At 42.2% G+C, this 20769-nt stretch overlaps 1 protein-coding gene across 5 annotated transcripts in view; it reads right to left on the minus strand.

The window, feature by feature from the left end:
- The window catches only part of PLCE1 (phospholipase C epsilon 1), a 290230-nt gene that overhangs the window by 68988 nt on the left and 200473 nt on the right, over positions 1-20769 (minus strand). For all 5 annotated transcript variants that reach the window (XM_019739801.3, XM_019739784.3, XM_019739792.3 and 2 more), the window contains 3 exons: positions 12062-12207; positions 7403-7661; positions 5697-5902 (listed from right to left, as the gene is read on the minus strand). In XM_019739801.3, the coding sequence (XP_019595360.3) occupies positions 5697-5902; positions 7403-7661; positions 12062-12207 (611 nt within the window). The remainder of the gene's footprint in view (positions 1-5696; positions 5903-7402; positions 7662-12061; positions 12208-20769) is intronic.

The following is a 20769-nucleotide window of genomic DNA, read 5'->3' on the forward strand; positions in this document are numbered from 1 at the left end:
GGAGCTTTTTCAGTTGGCTCTTGTGTTCCACTGACATAGTCCCATCATTGTGTTTTTCTTTTCCTTTTTTTTTTCTTTTTTTTTTTTTCTTTAGCACTTCTTTACTTTCTGGCACAAGACACTCCAGGTTCGTTTTATGTATTTCCCGCCCCACTCCTAGAATTAGCCATTTCTCCAAAGAGCTTTGCTTTCTTTTACTGAAGCTTGTTATTAGAAATCAAGATCTGCTTGCTAGGTACAAAAATACATTCTATTTTGTACTGTAAAATGTAACTTAATGTTACATTTCAACATAAAAAGTGAAGAAAGAAAATCCTTTGTGTCTAACTTAGCTCCATCCCTCTGAAATTGCTCTCAGTAACAATGGAAACCCAATATGATGTCCTCCTGAATACTTATGTCTACGCTTCAGACATACAGCAAGGAACATGGCCTTAGAGTCACCCTGGGTTTCATGTCCAGCTCCACCACCTATTAGCTGTATCACCATGTCAAATCACTCAACTTCTCTGAGCCTCACTTTACTTACCTGTCAATGGCAAAAAGACAAAGCCCATTTCATAGAGTAACGGTGAAGCTCAAACAAGATACTTGTGACGCACTCGGCACAGCATCTGGCTCTGGAAAGTACTATATCACTATGATTAAATATAGGAAGACTGAGATTTCATCCCTCCCTCTTCTCCTTCCCAATTCCTCTTCCCGAGGCTAAATCAGCCCAGCTGTTCACCTAGAGGGGCTTTCTTTAGGGCCACATCTGAGCTCTTCAATATGTACATATATATTTTTTCTATCTCTGGAACCATTTCCACATTCTCTTTGTCATACTTCTTATTGTTGCTGTTTCTGTTTTTTGTTTTTTTTTTTAGAATAAAAAGGATTCAGATGGTCAGTGTCAGTACCCATGAAATGCAACATGTGTTCATCTAGACCTAGAACTTCTGATCTTAATTTAATAAGAGAAATGGTGTTTTCTATATTCTATTTAATTTGAGTTGTCAGCTAAATCAAGTGTTTTCCAGTGAAAAACTACAAGCATTATGAAAAACAGTGTCTGGCAAGAAAAATTATGAGGCTTCTCTGAAGCCTGTGTCTGCTGCTCAGAGACATGGTGGAAACTGGAGAGAGCAGACAGTGTCTTTCTCAACATCAGCTTCTATTTCAGAACTCAGAAAGGACGAACGCATGGTATTAATAATTCCATTAAAAAGCATTTTCCAGGAAATAATGCCCAAGATAAAATTGACGGGTGCTTGTAATGAAATAAGTTCCTTTCAAGAAGGAAACTAGTAGCTTTGTCTCTTAGATCACAGTGAATTTCACGCACTTCTGTGCAGGATTCTCTAAGGAAACAAGTTTCTGTGGGTTTACAAGAAGGCATAAGGTGGAACAAAGGGTTTATTTAGGAAGCAAATCACATTAACCAAAGGTCAAACATGTGGTTTACCAGCAAAGAAACTGCCTTGTCAAACGTAAGCCATATGTCTTAAGGAGATGACCAAGGAGGAAAAAGAGAAGGAAAGTTTATATCCGACCCCAGACGGGGTTCTGTAGCATCCTTCAGTTAGAAACCATAAATTGACAGATAAACATTTTCTAATGTTCTCTGATGAAAATCTTATATTAGGGGATAAGTGGGCTATTTATCAACCTGGTTATACATTTGTTAAAAACAGTTCATTACTTCCTACAACGTTAACATGAACGTGATTCATCAAGAGATAAGCCAAAATTTAATTTTGCATAACAGAAGAAAATGTACACCTTTTCTGAAGGTGTACAGAGTTTTAAGCTTGCTTTTGGCAAATTCTTGCTTTTAATTAACCTAGCACTTTCCTCAACTACAGGCAGCTTCTAAATTATATCTGGATAATGTGTGGACTTTGAAGCCAGCCTGCCCGAGGTTAAATCCTGGCCCTGCTAGGTATGAGAGCCTGAATAAAATGGAAGTGGTGTGAGGATTAAATACTTTAACATATGTAAAGTATTTGGGATAGTGTTTGTTTAAAAGTAGGCTCTCAATACTAATAGCATGTTAAATATTACTGATATTATTATTGTCTGGATTGTATTTGCAAAGTCAATACGAGGCTCTGGGTCAAGAATGGATTCTGAGGTCCCCCAATGGCCCTGGAACCAGGGCCTGCTGATATGACTTCAGTGAATTCTAGTCAACACCCCACTCCCATCCTCTGTGCTCGGTGCTTCATTTCTGAGTGGCAGTTGCTGGGGGTAAGGAAACGATTACTGGTACTGAGACACAGGTTTCAATGTGAAGATTTCAATATGGCCTCACAGGTTTTGTAAAATAAATATTTGCATTTTTGTGCTTTTGTTTCCCTTTTAAGAGTGCTTAGGGTCTGGAAAATAGGAAATGGAAGAGAAATGTTCTTAGGATGTAGATGATAAAACAGTTAGGAAGGAAGACAGGGAATAAGCAGCAAATTGGAAATAAAACTTTCATGAGAGGTGATAGAATGAGGTAAGAAATGTATCACTTCTTCCAGCAGAAAGAAAGGATGGTACAGGGAAAGCTCTGAGGCTCAAACAAAGGTAGCGTTCCTAAAAGTATTTTAAAGGTTGACACCTTTAATTAACACCCCCACCCCCACCCCACGGCCCCAAGTGAAGGCTGTTATAAAAAAGAGCCATATGAAATTCATTATTTTATCTATTCAGGGGTGAGGCATCCCTTATAGTAGGATTTACGCCAGATCTCAGTAAGAAGAAAAGGCTCATCCCAAACATCTGCGTGACTTTTCTTACAGATATTGTGAGACTTGTAATAAATTGTGATTCCCTCTTTCCCTTGGCCACCAAGAATCTCAGAACAAAATGTAGTCACTGTAAAGACTGTATAGTATATACTTCTGTATGCATTATTTTTTCCTAACCTATTTCATTTTTTCCTTAAGGTCTTTAATTATTTATATTTATTCTTATTAGCATCTACAAAATTTTTTGTGGAAGGAGGTAAATATATACATAGGTACCTATATATAAAGAAAAAGGTAAATGGAGGTAGGTATAGGTTAAGGACTTAATGGTTATGAGATGCTTCCTGTGCAGACATGTGCTTATTTGTACATGGTCCTTTCTCTCTCTATGTAGCTATACTATATTGTATACTAAAACTATAATATATACGAGGTATGATAAAAAATATGGTGAATGTTTAAATTAAAAAAAAATTTGTTGAACCTTCTTCCTTTGATTCTAATGTATAAAATAAGTTGCAAAGCAGCCATTTTCCAGAGCATTTTCTCAATCCGTTGAGACTTTGCTTCCTGGCAATTGTCGTCAGTTTGGCTCAAATAAACTCATAAGCTTTCAAAAAAAATTGTTACAATAAGAGACCCATTGCCATTAATCCCCCTCAAAATGCTCCCCCTCACTTTGAACACACTTATCCCATCATTTTTGCCACGTTCTGAAACAGTTCTGGAAGTCCTCTTTTATGAATGTCTTTAGTTGCGCTGTCATGGCTGCCTCGATGTCCTGAATTGATTCAAAATGGTTACCTTTCATGGTCATTTTGATTTTGGGAAGAGCCAGAAGTTGCATGGTACCAGATCCGGTGAATAAGGTGGATGAGGACACACCATAATGTTTCTATTTGACAGAAATTGCCGTACCAGAAGTGATATGTGACATGGAACATTGTCATGATAGAGGATGAAACTGTTTGCCCATTTCATGTTAACGAGTTGTTCGTGATCCATGATTTATGGCACACTTTAAAACACACCTTCTCTCAACTGTAGCTCACATCTGACTGACTGCACCAAACAAGTTGAAACTTGTCACACACTGTTACTGAGGTTCTACACGCCGCTTCACATATTGAAGATCCCTGCCTTTCCGTTGGATGGCACTCAGCAGCAGCATTTATCATAATTTTTGATCACCCCTCATATACCAGGGGTGGCAAAAAATGTATGCAAATAAACACTTTGGTCAACATTGCTCAAGCAGTAGTTTGCCATAATCAGAAGTGTCCGGATGCTGATGGTAACCACTTTGAGACTATCTTGTAATTGCAGAAGTCAAACATGACTTGTATTCATCTTTTGTTATTCGTATATATTGAGTATTATAATTTTAATACAGTTTTCCTTTCTTAAAATGTGTATACATGGTTTTGGCACCCTCTGTGTATGAGAGTGTGTGTGTGTGTGTGTGTGTATGTGTGTGTAATACTATATGTACAATACTAATGTCAGCAAAATATTAGTAAGAAAACTTTCAAATAATATTTGAACTGAGATAAACAAACGAAAGAATTGGTAAAGCTATTTGTGAGACCTGTGAGCTTTAGGGCTGGGGGATATCGTGGTGAGGGCACTAACAGTTACTCTTTGAGCACCTGGGCTCTCTCTGGGGGAATGAGTGAGGAAGTGAGGTTTGGAAGAAAGCCCAAAGACTTTGGAGGAATCTGGAATGTAGGTTTACCTCCTTAAAACATAACAGCATTAGGGATTCAGATACAAAGCATTCATTTCTGTGTTCACCACCAATTCTAAGTATCTAGCACTACAATTCAAAGAGATTACTTTTCAAAGACACTGTCACCCGTCCCTGTGTAAGCTCCCATACACAAAGACAACTGGGAAAGGCTTTGCAAAACAAACAGCAATGTCTTACCCAGGCATACACGTGTGTATAAGGACACCGAGGTTATGACTCATGAATACTGACTGCAAATAAAATCTTTCGTGGCGAAGATGTCAAAACCAGTGAACCTAATAGATTTGGATGGTGCTAAAGGATTCCTCCAGCTGGGCCAGGCTCTGCCATTTGCCATTTGATTGAGGCTTGACCATGAGAAAACGGACTTGAAGAGATGCAATGCACGCCCAAGACCACGGTTTCTGAACTTCTCCCTTGGTTGTGGGTAAGCATGTCTGACTAGATTGCAATGACTGCTGGTAGACAGCAATTGAAACATCTGAGCAGTTTCAAAGCTGAGGCTGCCACCTCACAGAGCTGTGTTTCTGAAAGTGAGATCTTTGACTACGTGACATAGAGGTTGCGGGGAGCTGCTGAAAATACTGATTTCTGAGTATCAATCTAGCCCTACTAAATCACTACATTTTATTAAAAAATATGTTAATACTTGCCCCTGTGTCCCACTCAGTGATCACAAGAAACCATTTTCAAAGAAGCTATGACATAAATAAGAGATCATTGTTCTAATCTGGAAATTCAATTAGTCGAATTTTTAGAAACAGCAGAATAGCTCTAATGCAGGGGTGTCCAAACTTTTTTCAATGTTTTTCACCAAGGGCCATATGCGGTAAAATACACAAACAGCCGGGCCACTCACTTGAGGTGAAGTACATATTGCCTCACCTGGTTTATTTAAGTAAACTAAACATATTTTTGGAATTTGCTGCAGGCCAATTAAAAATGGATTGCAGGCCGCAGTTGGCCCGTGGGTCGCAGTTCGGACACCCCTGCTCTAGTGTCTTTCAAAGGGATAACAGAAGGCAAGGAGTTAAATTATGAGCAGTAATTTTAGCACAATGCAGCCAAATTAAAAAGATAAATTGTAATTCAGAATTGTAAATTGTGAAGATAAAGAAACACGGCTTACTGCTAAAGGTGGTGGGTTTTTATTAGGTGTTTGCCTGAAACCAAAGTGGAGTAGGAACAGGAAGCAATGAGCATCCCTCTTGTTAAAATGTAAAACTTACTGCCATCGAGCTTTGTCCTTCAAGGAGTTTTTCCTAGAGCTGTTCCCTTCACTGGGGCTGTCCTCCTCCTCCGTCTCCAGACTTCGACTGCAGCTCCTGATGATCTGAAAGATGCTGTTGACAGTGGACTCCTTCTCCGAATTCTTTAAGCCATTTTGTCCCACTCGTTGTAAGAAATTGTCTTGTCCACTGTAGTCGGCTACAAACTACAGAACAATATATCAAGACTTGTTATTGCGACTTCATATAATTCATCCAAATAACCTACTTGGCTATGGAAATGAAACCATGATAGTCATAAATCACGGCATTTGTGCCTATTTTACTGGGGGAAAAAAGCACCACCAGGAAAAACATTTCCTTGCACTGTATGAAATATCAAAACTCACTCTTGTTTCCGCTAAGACAACTTTAGTCCCTCTAGGAATCAACACTCCACATCGAATTGAAAATACAAAAAACAATATTATTCTAAGGCTCCCTAGGGAGAAGACTAGCCACTTTCCAGAGGAAGAGCGGGGTTATTTTATCCTAGTAGTGAGAACTGAGAAAACTATGAAAAAGTATACTATTCTATGAAACCAGATAAAATGACTGGGCCCAAGGAAAACACTGAGAAAAGGTGACGTTTGCTTTCTTTCCCTGATATCCAACGGTAACCCAGAGGCTTCCTGGTGGTGTTTGGCTCATATTGGCTGCATTCTTGATCAGGAAGTGTCTCCCATCAGAGGTAAGAGCTGCAGCTGGGCCTTGAGATGTGGCGTTCCCTCCTCCTGAGACACGAGGGAACTGGTATGGGTGCTGCGTGGGGGTCTAGCTTTAAGCTTTCTCCTCCATGTCTTGCACGTTTCCCCCCTTAAACAAGCCAGAGAGATGCAAGCCAGTAGTGTTGCCTGTACCCATCGGGGGCTCTCAAGTCGCCCGGATGCCAGGCGAGGCCTTTGCTCACAGGAGACACAGAAGAGGCTGAAGTTTTAGAATAGTCTTCCCATTGCCAAGGAGAAGGGGGCGTATATGAGAGTGTGTGAAAGATCCATAGTGGGTGCTACTACCATGGTGAGACTGACCCTACATTTGGGTGTAGCGTTCCAGTATGGGACTCCATAAAGTTCTCCATAAAGTTCCCCCAAGTTTAGTCCCTTCTTTCATTTCTAAACACCATATAGGGAGGTATCCTTATCTTCTTCCAGTTTCTCAGTGTCCCTTCTCTCCAATGCCCAATGGCCTGAGGCAAAGCTCACACGGTCCTCTCCCTCTATGGGAGTCAAGAGAAAGAAGCGATGGGCCTGGGACAACTGAGGCAGCCGTGCTTAGGAGGCTGGAGCCCACCTTTAGATGAGGCACCAGCTTCTCCAGTGTTCTCCCCCAAAGGATGAAAGGAAGGCACTGTTGACCCCCCCACATTCTTCCTTCCGCTGATTCAGGAAAGTTAATACTCTCACTTGATGTCTCTTAACCCCTACATCCAGACATTCCCACCCAATAAAAGAGAAGAAAACCTCATCAGCTTTTAAGAAAAAGAATCAGAAAACAGTCCCCATTTTCACTTGGACTCACACATTGCTCCACGAAAGCTAACTTAACCATATTAAGCCCCAACCAGCGCTAGGTGGCATTCTTTTCTCTGGAATTTTCAAGGACCAACAGTAACCACTGATAACCCTGACAGTGACACTTGAGATCCTGAGGATCCGGAAAGCCCTTACCTCTAGAGCTTCTTCCTGCGAATTGTACCTCGGGCAAAGCTTCATGAGGCCAGAGGCCCCGTCAAGCACTTCACAGAGCTCCTTCAGAAACACCCCGCAGAACGGAACCACCTTACAGCCGGGGATGTGCAGTGCCCGCGTCACCATCTTCTTGTACTCGCAGGAAGACTCGTGCTGAGCCATGGCGTCCTTCAGGCTCCTCATGGTCTCCAGGTCAGACTGGTCCATAAACTGCCACATTTTTAAAACTTTTCTTGACCTATTGCAAGTAAGTAACATTTTTTTATTTTTCAGACCGAGGGAGAAATAATACGGTGTACAGTAAATAGTCTAAATTCCGTACAAATTCATTGGTTTTGCCTGTTTGTTCTATGTTTTAATGTTTATTTAGGAGTCATACCTCCACCTGCTTCCCCAAATGATGGGACTATTACTTTCATAAATTGAAACACAAAATTAAATAAGGCAGATACAAACAAAAACACACGTGGAAAGAGTTAATTTTGCAAGGCGGGCAGTGAGGTTAGGTTTGAGCCATTTTGGCAGCTAGAGCCACAAGGGAAACCTATAGTTCGTACAAATATTTATGGAGGGTTGCCTGCAGAAAACGTGGTCCATCTACTCCTCTTGGTTTTTTAAATGTTATCCTTGGATCAGGCCAGTCCCTCAGTGATACACATGAAGCCTGTTTTGGTCTCTTTTGTAGAATTGCTTTTACTGAATCCAGCTTTCACATTAAGCCACCAGCCCATCTTAAGGGACATTATCTTGAAGTATTATTTGCATAAAGGATATTAAATGGGACTTTCCTATTTTGAAATTGCTGCTGAGAACAAGAGGTGACACTGTACCCCACCTTCTAAAGAGAGGTGCCAGGTTGTCACCAGGGGCACACAGACTGCTCTGCTCTCAGTGGTATCTCACCCTCTACCAACCCACGCAGAGCAACTGGATCTGAGCAGCCAGGTCAGGAGCATTTCTTTGGAGAGCTGTCAGAGCACTGTATGTGAGAAGGAGGAAATCACCCCAAGTACAGGGAGCTTGAAGGGGACTTCATGGAGAGGTGGGCCTGTGTCCCAGGTAGTTTGTTGATCACACAGATCGGTATGTGATTCTAGCCTGGGAAAGTCTAAAGATGAGAGGCTGCCTGGAGCTGCCCGATGGCAGTGTGATGGAAGTTTCCAGCGGGTGTGTGTTGCATTTTCAGAGTGCGGGAGGGCAAAGTGCTGAGTGTTTCCAGTGAGTCAGGAGTGGACACTGTGACAAGCAGTTGGAACTGAGCTATCTTGAAAGGCCTGCCTGCCAAATGAGGTGACTCTAGTGGAAAGAGTCCAGGAGGGCAGGACCTCCAGAGCTGGATCCTCGGGATTGAGGGCATTGCCTCTTGCCAGATAACGGTGTAGTGGGAGGTAAGTAGGTCAGGGGATGAAGGAAACTAGGAGGAGTAGCTAGGAAGAAACCTCAGAAGCTCCTCACATGGCTCTCCGTGGCAGCATCTAGGCCACATTACAACTGTCCCAGTCATGTAAGACTGTTGCCCCCTCCACCCCTCCTCCTTTCCCCTTTCTTCTCCTGCTCACTTTTTCTGCAGGGACCCTGACGTCGAGGGAGAGGGAGAGAAAAGATAAACCATATCTTCCCACCCCATTGCAGGTTTCTGAAACTGGTTGGGTTGCGGAATGTGGGAAAGGTTGCAGCTTTAAATTGAACGAGGGGTTGCAATTTTGTTTTGTATCAGACTGGATTAAAAAATCATTATGTAATGTATAAGATATCCAAGACATATAAAACAAGATGAGGCCCCAGTGGGTTTCTCCATGAGCACATACATACACCTCCCTCCTTTACCAAAGGGGACCGTAGTTGTGACATTAGTGATCGTGTTCCCTTACAATGCTTTATACTCTCCCAACGTGTGTATATGTCACTAAGCAGTTTGTAGAATTGCTTGTGTATTTGTAAACGCTATATAAGTGGTGTCACATTGCAGCTACTCTTGGGCAACCTGCTTTTTCTGCACAGCCATATGTTTCTGAGATTCATTCATGCTCATGAGTGTAGGAGAATGAGTCAGCTTATTAACCACACAAGTAACTAGGAAAGCTACAGGCTCTCCCAAAGTACAATCCAGAGCCAAGGGAGGGAGGGCCACTTAGGCAGGTTTGAAACACAGTGAAGTCAGAAAAATAAAATTGTTTCCTGATTTCACCTCACTAAAGCCCAGCTCGCCCTACAACTGGTTGCTTAAAAGCTGGTGAGAATCCTTTTTTTTTGGTCATGAAAAGGAGGTAGAAATAAACAAAGTGAATAAATGAATGAGACATGGTTCTCATTATTTAATCATTCTTCTTTCCATGAGTAACGGAATAGTCATGATATATTTGGGGCCAAAAGACAAACCTCAGCAAAGATCAATGATTTTTTGTTAGATTGAGAATTGGCACTATTTTCAAACTTTTATTTCTTTTTATGATTATAAAGGCACTAGCTCCTCATTGTAGAAAACCTGGAAAATACCAAAAAGACAGAATATCCATCCATAGCTCTACCATCCACAGACAACATTAGCTATATTTCCTTCCAGTATTTATTCTATTTGTGTCTATCTGGTATAAATATTTTATAAATTTTGTTGCATAAATATTGCTGAGGTTATTAAGTATAGACAGATTTGTTCCCACATAGTTTTTATGCATTGTGTGTTACATATTTCCCAATGATATTAAAATTTTTTCATAAACAACATTTTTGATGGCCAAATAATATTCCATTGTGTGATATATCATGTTATTTCCTGTATTTTTCTATTATTGTTCATTTGGGTTATTTTAAATTGACACCACGATTAAGTAAATACCATTATAGTAAATCTTCATAGTTCTAATTATCTCCTTAAAACAGCTGAGAATTGATTTTGAGGAAGCAAAATGTACAATGTCTACAGAAAACCAGTCATTTAACAACAAGGTTACTCCCCTTTTCCATCTAATTGCTTAAAAAAACCCAAAACCTTTAGTTATCTTGATGTAGTTAAATTACTTATAATCTAAATATTTTCAAGCCTGAAAGTACATCATGAGCTCTGCCTCCACAATCATTCTATTAGAAGAATATCTAGCAACTTATCTCCTGTATATATTTTTCTAGCCAGAGTTACTGAACCTGGTACTTTTACTCTTTTTTCTTTTTTTCTTTTTTGTAAAAATCAGTTTAGTTTTAAGCCAAATATAAGAGCATGAAACTAGGTGGCAGTTGGTCTGGGGTGTAAGACAAAACAGACAGGAATTAGTAGTGAGGTTTAGCTTGGTTTGAGGTTATTCCTTTAAGAGAGAATCACCTGACTTTATACGGCCTTTTTGGATTTTGAATTCAAACTAAGTTGGGTCTGAAAATCACATTCACCCAAGGCCAGTATGGGTCATGCTGAGACCATTCCTGTATGAAGAGAATCTCTAATAGATGGTTTGTGGCTGCCAGCCTCCAAAATGGCCTCCAGTGATACACACTTCCGGGTGCAGGGTAGTCCCCCCAACAATGAAACAGTGCTGGTCTTATGTGACAAGTACAATATGACAGAAGGGACAGTGTGTGACTGCTGAGGCTAGGACATAAAAGGCACTGCAGCTTCTGCCTTGCTTTCTTGGATCACTGACTCTGGAGGGAGCCAGTCGCCATGTTGTGAGGACAGTGATGTCCAGAAGAGAGAAAGCGAGGTCCCAGCCCACAGCCAGCACCAACTTGCCAGTCAGCAGGGAAAGATAAGCATCAGTGAAATAGAACTATTTTGTCATAATCATTCTTTTTTTAAAAAGTAATACAGGCTTTTTATTTTTTTAAATAGAAAAATCTATCACAAAGAGAACCAAATCATCGGGATATACATTTGTATAACATTTGAAATACCAATGACATGATCATTTGAGTTTATTCTTAGTTAAGAAAGTTCAAGAGGACAAAAAAATTTCCAAATCTGAGAAATTCTCCTCTCCCAACCCTAAATCCCTATGTAGGGACCTGGGGAATCAAAGAAGAATCCCAATAACGTTATGAAGCAAGATCTATTTATAGTGAGGCCCCTCATCAGGAAGGTGAATCTCAGACAACAATAACAATTCTCTTTATGGAACCTTCCTATATGCCAGACACATCTGCTAAACACTTCATATTATTTCACCAAATCCTATGTAAAGAGTAGGTGCTTTTTATTATTACCCCATTTTACAGATGAAGAAACTGAGTTTCAATGAGGTTAGGTAACTTGCCCAGATCACAGAGCTATTGCATGGGGGTGCTAGGATTTGTTTCCGTTATTCTGACTCCACAACTCACGTAATTCCTCACACCACACTGCCTCCCACAAGAGTGAGGGCAGTTACTTTATGCCACGTACCTGAGGCTGAAAGGGAATAAGGCGGGAGACTTTATTGACAGAATGGTGATCTTATTATTAGCTTGATGGAGAAGGCATGAGAGCAGGATATCACAGAGGTTAAGGGCATGGGCTCTGAAGTCAAGGCTACCTGCATTCACATCCCAGGCATGCCAGGTGACCTTGGGTGAACGACTTAATTTCTCCTAACCAATTGCCTGGTTTGGGTAAAGGTGCCATTCCATTGGTCAGGGAAACTGCCCAGATAACCGTATTCCCACGGCACATACCTGAGGCCGGCCAAGAACTCCATGACAGTGTTATAGTTTCCCATGTTCCAGCAGCATTTGGCCACATGCACCAAGTACGAGAAGACTTCCCGCTTCTCCTCCATGGAGCCCGCCGTGAGGATCAGCCACGTCACCCAGGAGCTCACCTGGAAAATGCAGAGAGAGGCATTCACTGAAACTATGTCCTGGAAGCCTGATAAATATTTTTTCACAAGCAAACTGGTTTTCTTTTTTAAAGACCAGTTTAGTATTAGGAAATGAAGGACCCAGACGAGAGATGAAGATGACACTAGCTCCATCACGGCTTTGCTATGGGATTCTGGGAAAGTTGCTTAACCTCTCTGTGTTCATTTTTATCTGTGAAATAAGGAGGCCGAAAGGTAATTCATAAAATCCCTCTTGATCTATAACATTCCATGAGTTAATTTCTCCTAAATAAAGCTTAAAAAATAAAGCCTAAAGATGATGTTGATTTAAATACATTTTGACTGATGGACAGTAAGATTAAATGCAATCAGTGCACTTAGCTCATAAATGAGACACTTATCAAATAGTAAAATACATGTCAAATAAAAAATACACATTTTTGAACTCTCTCTTACAAACGCATTATTGATTATGCTTCTCAAATGACAAAAACAATAGAGAAGAACAAATACTTGTACAGTACTTAGCATGTGTCAAGAACTGTTCTAAGCACTTTACACATGTTAACTCATTTATTTCTCACAACAATCCCAATGATAGTAAGGGACTGTCATTATCCTCATTTTATGGAGGAGAAAACTGAGGGACAAAGGGCCTAAAAGACCTGCGCAAGGTCCCCAACCAAGAAATGACAAAGCCAGAATGTGAACTTAGGTGTGTGCCCTAGAGGTGGCACTATTAACCACTCACTAAAGGCCTAATGTGTATACATGTGCTTTTGTGTCCCCCAGCTCTGGGCTTCAATTTATTTTAATGTGACTTGCTTTTTCCACTACACAGACTGAAGTATCATACTTACTAATAATCCAGTATGAAGATTCCTCTTAATGATTTGCAGCCTCAAAAACCTCTGCGTAATGTCTAAGATTATTTTGTTGCTCCCTATACTTTGGAGCTTGAATACTTATGTTCACTTAAGTTACTTTCTCCATCCTGGCTAATGTCTGTGGTGATAAGCTCAGTGGTTAACAAATCAAAGCGTAGGTCTTAATCGCACACGGCCCATTAGCTGCACTTGGTTCAGCAACAGCGCTGAAACTTGGGGAGCAACTCACTTCCCTGGCTGGAGTGAGAGTGGGGCCTGAGTGAACACAGAGTTCACGGTGACCCATGACAACTGCAGGATCAAAGATTTCAACGTCCATAGCATACTGCTGGAAAACGACAGGAATGCATGGCATTTAGTGCTGGCAGCAACCACAGAGGGCAGTCCAACCCCATTTTCCAGATCAGGAATCTATGGCTCATGGGAGCAGTGACATTCTGAGGTCACAATTCTTGTTGCTGTCAAAACTAGAACTCCCAGTCCAGTGTTTCTTCATCTGATGAAGGGTGACAGTTTCTTTCAACTTGGCATTGGTTAGGTCCTTCTCACTAAAAGCTAAATATTGGAGGATAGCTGGAATAAAAAAAGATACCAAGAAAAGTACCAAAAAATGGTTAAAGAAATGAAAAAAGACTGAGGCTGAACACCCCTTTCTTCTCCTTACACAGGAACAAACGGAAAACAGGAGCAATGGGTAGTTTCGGTGATAAAACACAGTTCTGCTCGGGTACCAGTCAGGAGTATTGCAGCCATAGTCTGCCTCTTCCCTTCTGAAATCGGCTGAAACCAAAACGTGGTGGGCCACTGGCCCACGGGGCTCCGAGCGCGCACCTCTGCTCTCTGCTCGCCTGGGACTTCTCTGGGACCTCGTACAACACCAGGAGAACAGATCTGGAATCAGACCCCAGGACGAGCCCTGGTCCACATCATCCTGCAAGGAAATCAGAGCCTCTTGGGGACCATTTGCTCCAATCTCCTGGGACTGCTTGGAGCACACAAGATCCTTCTGGGATTTGTAGAGCCAACCCTCTCCTGCAGCTATAAGCAAGCCCTTGCTCATGGTCTCCAGGCCTTGTCCCTTCAGCTGGTTACCCAGTTAAAAGTCACCTTCGTGAAACCCTGGCTCTCTAGAGCAAGAAATTATTTTGCCAATAGAGACTGAGTGTCAGTGGTGCTTCTGTCCAATTCTTCCTTTAGTGTGACTGGCTTTTCACGAGCCCTATCCTGCTGTGGGAAATCACCAGCAAGCACTTAGAATCCTAAAATCATTGACTCTTTGATCTAAAAATTCAAACCCTTGTCCTTACACATAAAAATGAAATCCTGGAAAGTTTAAATGGTTCTTCAAAGACACCCAATGCATGAGTTTTTGAGATCTCTGGCTATATCGTTCTGTGGCTTTAACTCTTCTGTTGTTGTTGTTGGAACTGATGGCAAATCAGTGTCTCTGGAAAGTCATGGCTCTTTCCAGCTATGCTGGTACCACACAGCGACTTCTTAGGCCAGTGGCCTCAAAGGGTTAACAAATTTTCTCCTGGAGAAGCCTGCTTCACAGAGCAGGCGCAGACCACCACGTGGCTTGTGACTCAATCCTGATCTCATATCCAGATTTATTTCCTATCAGTCAAATCATTTTCCATATACTTTCCCACAATGCTAGGAAAAAAATAGCGATACCATATTTCACATGGAAACCTAATTTAAACCAACTGTTCCATCGTCGACTGTGAGTCCCTAGGGCCTGGTTGTTGAGATTATGTAAGCACTGTTATCATAAACACCCTCCCTCCACCCCCAGCATCTGCTTACAGATTTCAGGGACAAGTCTTATTGCGGCCTAATGTATTCATAACTTCACAAGGCATTAGTTGAGAATGTCATCATTAATTATGAAAAACAAATGACACAAAAAGGAAATAAAGATTATGGAGACGACTGCAAAATGTTGCCCAAAGCATAAACGGTGGTCACGTTTACTAAGTGGAAAATCTGATGTGTTGCCAATCCAGAAAGATTTCCAGGACATAAATCACACAGAAAAATACAAAACTCGTGGACATACGAAGGACTACGACTCAAGCATAGAGAGCATCCCTAGAGGGGAAGGAGTTAAATGTGGCAGGTTATTCTGCCTTATTTCAATGGTCTGCCCCCCCCACCCCCAATTCCCCCCCCCCCCCCCGGGCCAATTCTGCCAATTCTGCATAAGTCCTCCCAGTGGCTCCGTGCTGACTCTGACGACCCTGACCCCTTGGTACATGCCTACAACCCCTCCACTGTTGCTCCTCTCCAGATGTTTATCTTCTTCCTTCTCTTGTCTTTCTCAGTACTCTTAGGCCTTGCCAAGCTGAACAGCTTGCGCTCTCTTCTCACATCAAATACCTTATTGACATCACACAGCTCATTTTGGAAGGAATGTTCTTGTTCTATTCAAAATGACCTTCCCCTGGACCACCACGTCCTTTGTAAAGCCGAATCCTTACCTTGGTCCAGCAGCACCCCCTATCCGTTCTCCAGTCTCACCCTGGCACTCCCCCATGTCCTGCTTTTAGGGAGGTGACCAGGGCTTTTTCCCATCTCAGGGATCTTGTACTGGTTGTTGCTTCTACGAGAAGCACCCCACACCCACACCCACACCCACACACTGCTGATTTGCCTAACAAACACCTATTTATCCTGGAGGCAGGAATGTCCCCAGAGCCTGCAGTCAGGATCTTGCCACGAGCCCCCCCATGTTAGAAGGCCCACATTGGCTCATCTAGCTGGGCCCCTCTCAATAGAATGAGAAGCCTGTGGGGTGGAGGGAATATACCTGCCCACTGGCTGTGCACCAACTTTCAGGTTATTCGCCCCTGTCGATTCAGGGCAGCTGAATGTCCTGTCCAAACAGCCCAAGCCCACCTCTGGGCCTGCAAGGGCCTTTCCCTGGATGCGTCCTCCTGAGGGTAGGTGGTAACTCCAGGCCTGAAAGCTGTCCAAGGGGCTGTGTGTGTGTGTGTGTGTGTGTGTGTGTGCGTGTGGAGTTTGAATGTGAGGCCTGAGGTATACACACACAGGCATAGGAGCTAGGATAGAAAGAGAAGGTGGATAAGCCACAGGCTGGGGCTTCCTTTATACTTTGTCCTTTGTGCTTCATCCCAGGTTTTTTTTTTTGTGTTTTTTTTTAATGAAAGTATCACGTTCCCGAGGAGGCCTGCTCTGACCTCCCACCTGGGCTGGGTCCACGTGCTATGCACGATGTGGTGCCCCCATGTCTCCTTGACGCCCAGCTCCCTGCACAGGCAGCACTGTGTTCCCCAAAAGGCAGACATCAGGTCTGCCATGCTCACCAGAAGCAGTGCCCACTATGGAGCTGTTTAATGAGAGTTTAATGAGAGTCGACAAATAAGTGGATGTGACCTCTTCTACGAAGGCTTTTCTGATGACCTAGCACTTCACATTCAACTTCCTGTTTCTCTCTGACTGAACGTTGGACCTGGAGTCCAAACTTACGTCTGTACTTGGTTTCTCACCACTGTGTGGATTTCTATCTGGTTTATTTTTGTTATATTTGTGTGCCTGACTCTTTCACATGGGCCTGTTCTGTGTCCCTTACCAGACCTTAAGTCCTCAAGGACAGAGACCATCTTTCCCACATCTCCAGTGTGGGGATGCCGGTGCCTCTGACTGATCGGCGGGCCACCCGGAGTCCCAGGAGGCCGTGGGCAGAGAGGATTCTCAGCCTCCGAGTGGTCACGGATTATATTTGGGAAAAGGCCTGAACACTTCCTACTGCTGTTCCCAGGTCCAGAAAAAGGAGACAAATGACTTTCTGCCAAAAAGATTTTTTTGAAAACACAGAAGTTTTCATAGAAAGATGATCTTTTGTAATGGGTATCTGGTTACCTTAACTGCAAAGGCTGGGCTCAAATGGTAGACTCTAAAGAAGACATGAAAGTCTACACAAAATTACTCTCAAGTCGTTCATGCGCATTACACACACACACACACACACACACACACACCTGCCTTCCATTGAGCTTTGCTGAAACAACCCCTCACATGCCTGCCACAGACTGACAGACACCGCCCCCCCCCCCCCCCCCCCCCGCCCTGGCCTCACACATGCACACATTTGCCTAGGCAGCACTCTTCCAAATGTGTGGCACTGCATCAGAATCTCTGCTGGTGGTGGCAGGTGTCTATTCAAATGCAGATTCCAAGTTGTCATCCACACTTGGAAACCAGAGTCTCTAAGAGCAGGGCCCATGAGTCTGCATTTTTAGAGAACTCCCTGGTGGTTATTATGCATACTTAGGTGGAGAAGTGTCAGGGGTTCTGCATGCCTTTGTGCACCCTTGAGTCTTAAGTCAGAGCTCAAGCATCATTTCTGTGTAATACTGTACATCTCCGTCTCTGTAATTGTACCTGAGGCAGGGCCGTAACCTGTTTGGAACTAGGAAGGAGAAGCCCGGGGAGGCGGTATCGCATGGCAGTGAGAACTCGGGCACTGGAGGTGAGTGGATCTGCATTCCACTCCCAGTTCCACTGTTTCCTTGTGTGGGTCCCTGACGCAAGCCACCTAACCTGTCAGCCTCAACCCCCTTTTCAGTAGAATGGGCACCAGGATCGTTATTGTGAGAGGGAAACTGAAGATTGTATGTAAAGCTCTCAACGTGATGCTTGGTGTGTAGTTAAGGACTCAATACATGTTTACTGCTGTTCCTGCTGCTACTACTGTTGCCACCTGAGTTGTAGGGAAGCTGAATTCTAGGAAACAAAACACGGAAATCCAGAATAAAGGAACCTTTAAGTCCCACTTCCTAACTGCAAGGAAGGAAGCAGTCCAAGGCTGGACCAGGAGGAATCTGTGACGGCCCTGAGAGGGTTTGTGCCCTGAGCACGAGCCTTTGCTAACAGAAGAGTAACTCACGCATTTCTTCTTCTCTGGAGGCTTCCCTGAGTCTTCATTAGGAATAAAATAGCCTCCCTTTTTCCCTATTTAAATCACTCATCCCATACAAACATATACGTGTGTATAAGTATTTATATGTATGTGTATATAGGTATGTTTCTGGTACCCCGTCCTGGACCAGCTCCCTCAACTATAAGCTCCTTAATGGCAGAGGCCATAACTTACTCATGCTGGTGTCCCAGGACTCAGGACGCAGTGGTTAGCAAGACACACATGCCCAGGCATCTTCCTTGACATGAAGTGGGTACAGAAGAACCTCTTGAACTCTTCGTCCAGTTTGGCATGGTTCCACCCATCACTCTTTGTTTGGGACAGACAGAGAGGGGAAAAGGGAGACACCGAAGGCAGCTTCTATAGAAGCTCTAAACACCTCTTGGATTATACTCTGCCAGTTCCCCTCAAATTGTATCATAATTGCCCACAGAACAAACTCTAAACCTCTTTTTTTGGTCTTCACGCCTGGCACTATCTGATCTACATTTACCTCTCCAGCACTAATTTGCAGTGTTGCCTACCACTCATCTGTCTGACAATCCAATCCTGCTATATTTCGTATCATATTCTCTTCTCTACCTATTCCTACCGCTATGGTATTACTCAATCTATTTCCTTGTGTTGTGAATACATAGGGGATTTTGTTTGCTTATTTGTTTTGCTTTGGCTGTCCAACATTTCTAAGTCGAGTTACCTTTCTCGATTTTAATCTATGCAGATTACATGGGGCAGCTCCACCCCTGCCTTCTCAGTGATTAGTTCAGAGACGGGTATATGACCCAAGCCAGGCCAACCAGGGCCCTCCTTGAGCCTTTTTCTGAAACTTCAGGAAAAGAGACAGAATCTTTCGTCGGAATCATAAACTGTAAAGATATGGCCCTGGAGCTACCAACAGCTGTCTTTTGCCATGATATCAGGAGAGCCGGCCTGAGAATGAAGTCAACCCAAAAGAAAGATGAAGATGGATTTCTGAGGACATGGGTCAGATTCCTAAACCCAGCCATACCTGAAACGCTGTGAAGATTCTATATACATAAACCAAAAAATTCCCTTATTTTGTCTGAGCATGGTTGAGTTGCATTGCAAAAACCCAAAAAACAAAAATCAAAAACAAAGCCTTGAGAAATATATCTGATGACCCTCCTTCACCTGAGGAGTACTTATTGAGTATCTACTATGTACCTGCCCCATGCTGGACACTAGTAAACGGGACAGACATGGTATCGGCCCTTGAGGAGCTTGGAGCCTCATGGGGGAAGATAACACAAGCAAATACATAATTAAGTATTATGATTAAGTTCAAGGCCAACTTTACCCATTTATATGCTACCATCTTTGGAAGTTCGGTCTTTCTACCACTTCTTGATTCTGGTTGCCCTCCCAAAGCAAATTATTTATATCTCTATAATACTTGTTCTTTCCACAAACAGTGATTGCATACCTGTGAATTTGCTGGGTACTATGGGGTCAAGAGGGATTGGAGCAAGTATAGGAAAGGGAGATGGCATGTTCTGCCTTGCGATGAAGTCACTTGTATGTATGGCCACCTTTTCTAAATTGTCAACTCCTTAAGGATAGAGACCATATTATTCTGGCCATCTTTCTAGTGTTTGCACATTGTCTTTCCTGTAGTTTGCTAAAGACAGTTGTTTATTCTCCACTTCTTCAACTAAAATTTCTCTAAATACTCAGAAATTAGGTTCTAAATTCACTAGAATTATTTACTGTTTTTTTAAAAATAATTTTTCTTTATTTTGGTTCCACTTAACCAACTGTTAGTGTCATAAGTTACATGTAAATATTCTCAAGATGTGAACTCTAGAAGCTTTGATAAGTCCTCAGTTCCACATGACTTACTTTAATCTGCCTTTTTGTATAAAGGTTAAATTTATTAAAAGCTTTAAAAGATTTTGCTGTTCCACTCTTTGTGACACCACTACACTTTAAAAAAATTGAGGTCTAATTGACATATAACATTGTTTCAGGTAAACAACATAATGCTTCTATATTTGTATATATTGCAAAATGATCACTACAATTCACTACAATAAGTCTAGTTAACATCCATCACCTTACATAGTTACAACTTTTTTTCTTACGATGAGGACTTTTAAGATCTATTTGCTCAGCAATTTTCAAATATGCAGTATATAGTCACCATGCTGTACATTACATTCCCATGACTAATTCATTTTATAACTAGAAGTTTGTATTCCCCCCGCCTCATCCTTCTGGCAACCACGAATCTGTTCTCTGTATCTACGAGCTTGGGTTTTTGTTGTTCTTGCTGTTTTTAAATTCCACATACAAGTGAGATCATACAGTTGTCTTTCTCTGACTTATTTCACTTAATATAATGCCCTCAAGGTCCATCTATATTGTCACAAATGGCAAGATTTCATTCTTTTTTATGGCTATTTACTGTTTTAAAATCAACTAGGGGAAATATTTTGACTAAGACATGCAAATGCTAGTCTTTCTAGTGAAACGAACTCTGGAGAATTGCCAATAGCTATGCAGGATGTGCTATCTTCTCTCTTCACCATACTCAAGTGAATGGATCACTTATTCTGAAGCCAACTATTAAATGCTGTTCAAGAGTAAGCCTCATTTCATGTATATTCTCCCCTTTTGTAAAAGTAACTTATTGGCAGTCCTAGAATAGGGTCTTTCTTATTAATATTCCATCCCATTTTAACAATACGATTAAAACCCATGGCTAGCAAT

The sequence above is a fragment of the Rhinolophus sinicus genome, chromosome 15 (genome assembly GCF_057876585.1).
Source record: "Rhinolophus sinicus isolate RSI-liver-muscle chromosome 15, RSI-T2T, whole genome shotgun sequence".
Classification (NCBI taxonomy): domain Eukaryota; kingdom Metazoa; phylum Chordata; class Mammalia; order Chiroptera; family Rhinolophidae; genus Rhinolophus; species Rhinolophus sinicus.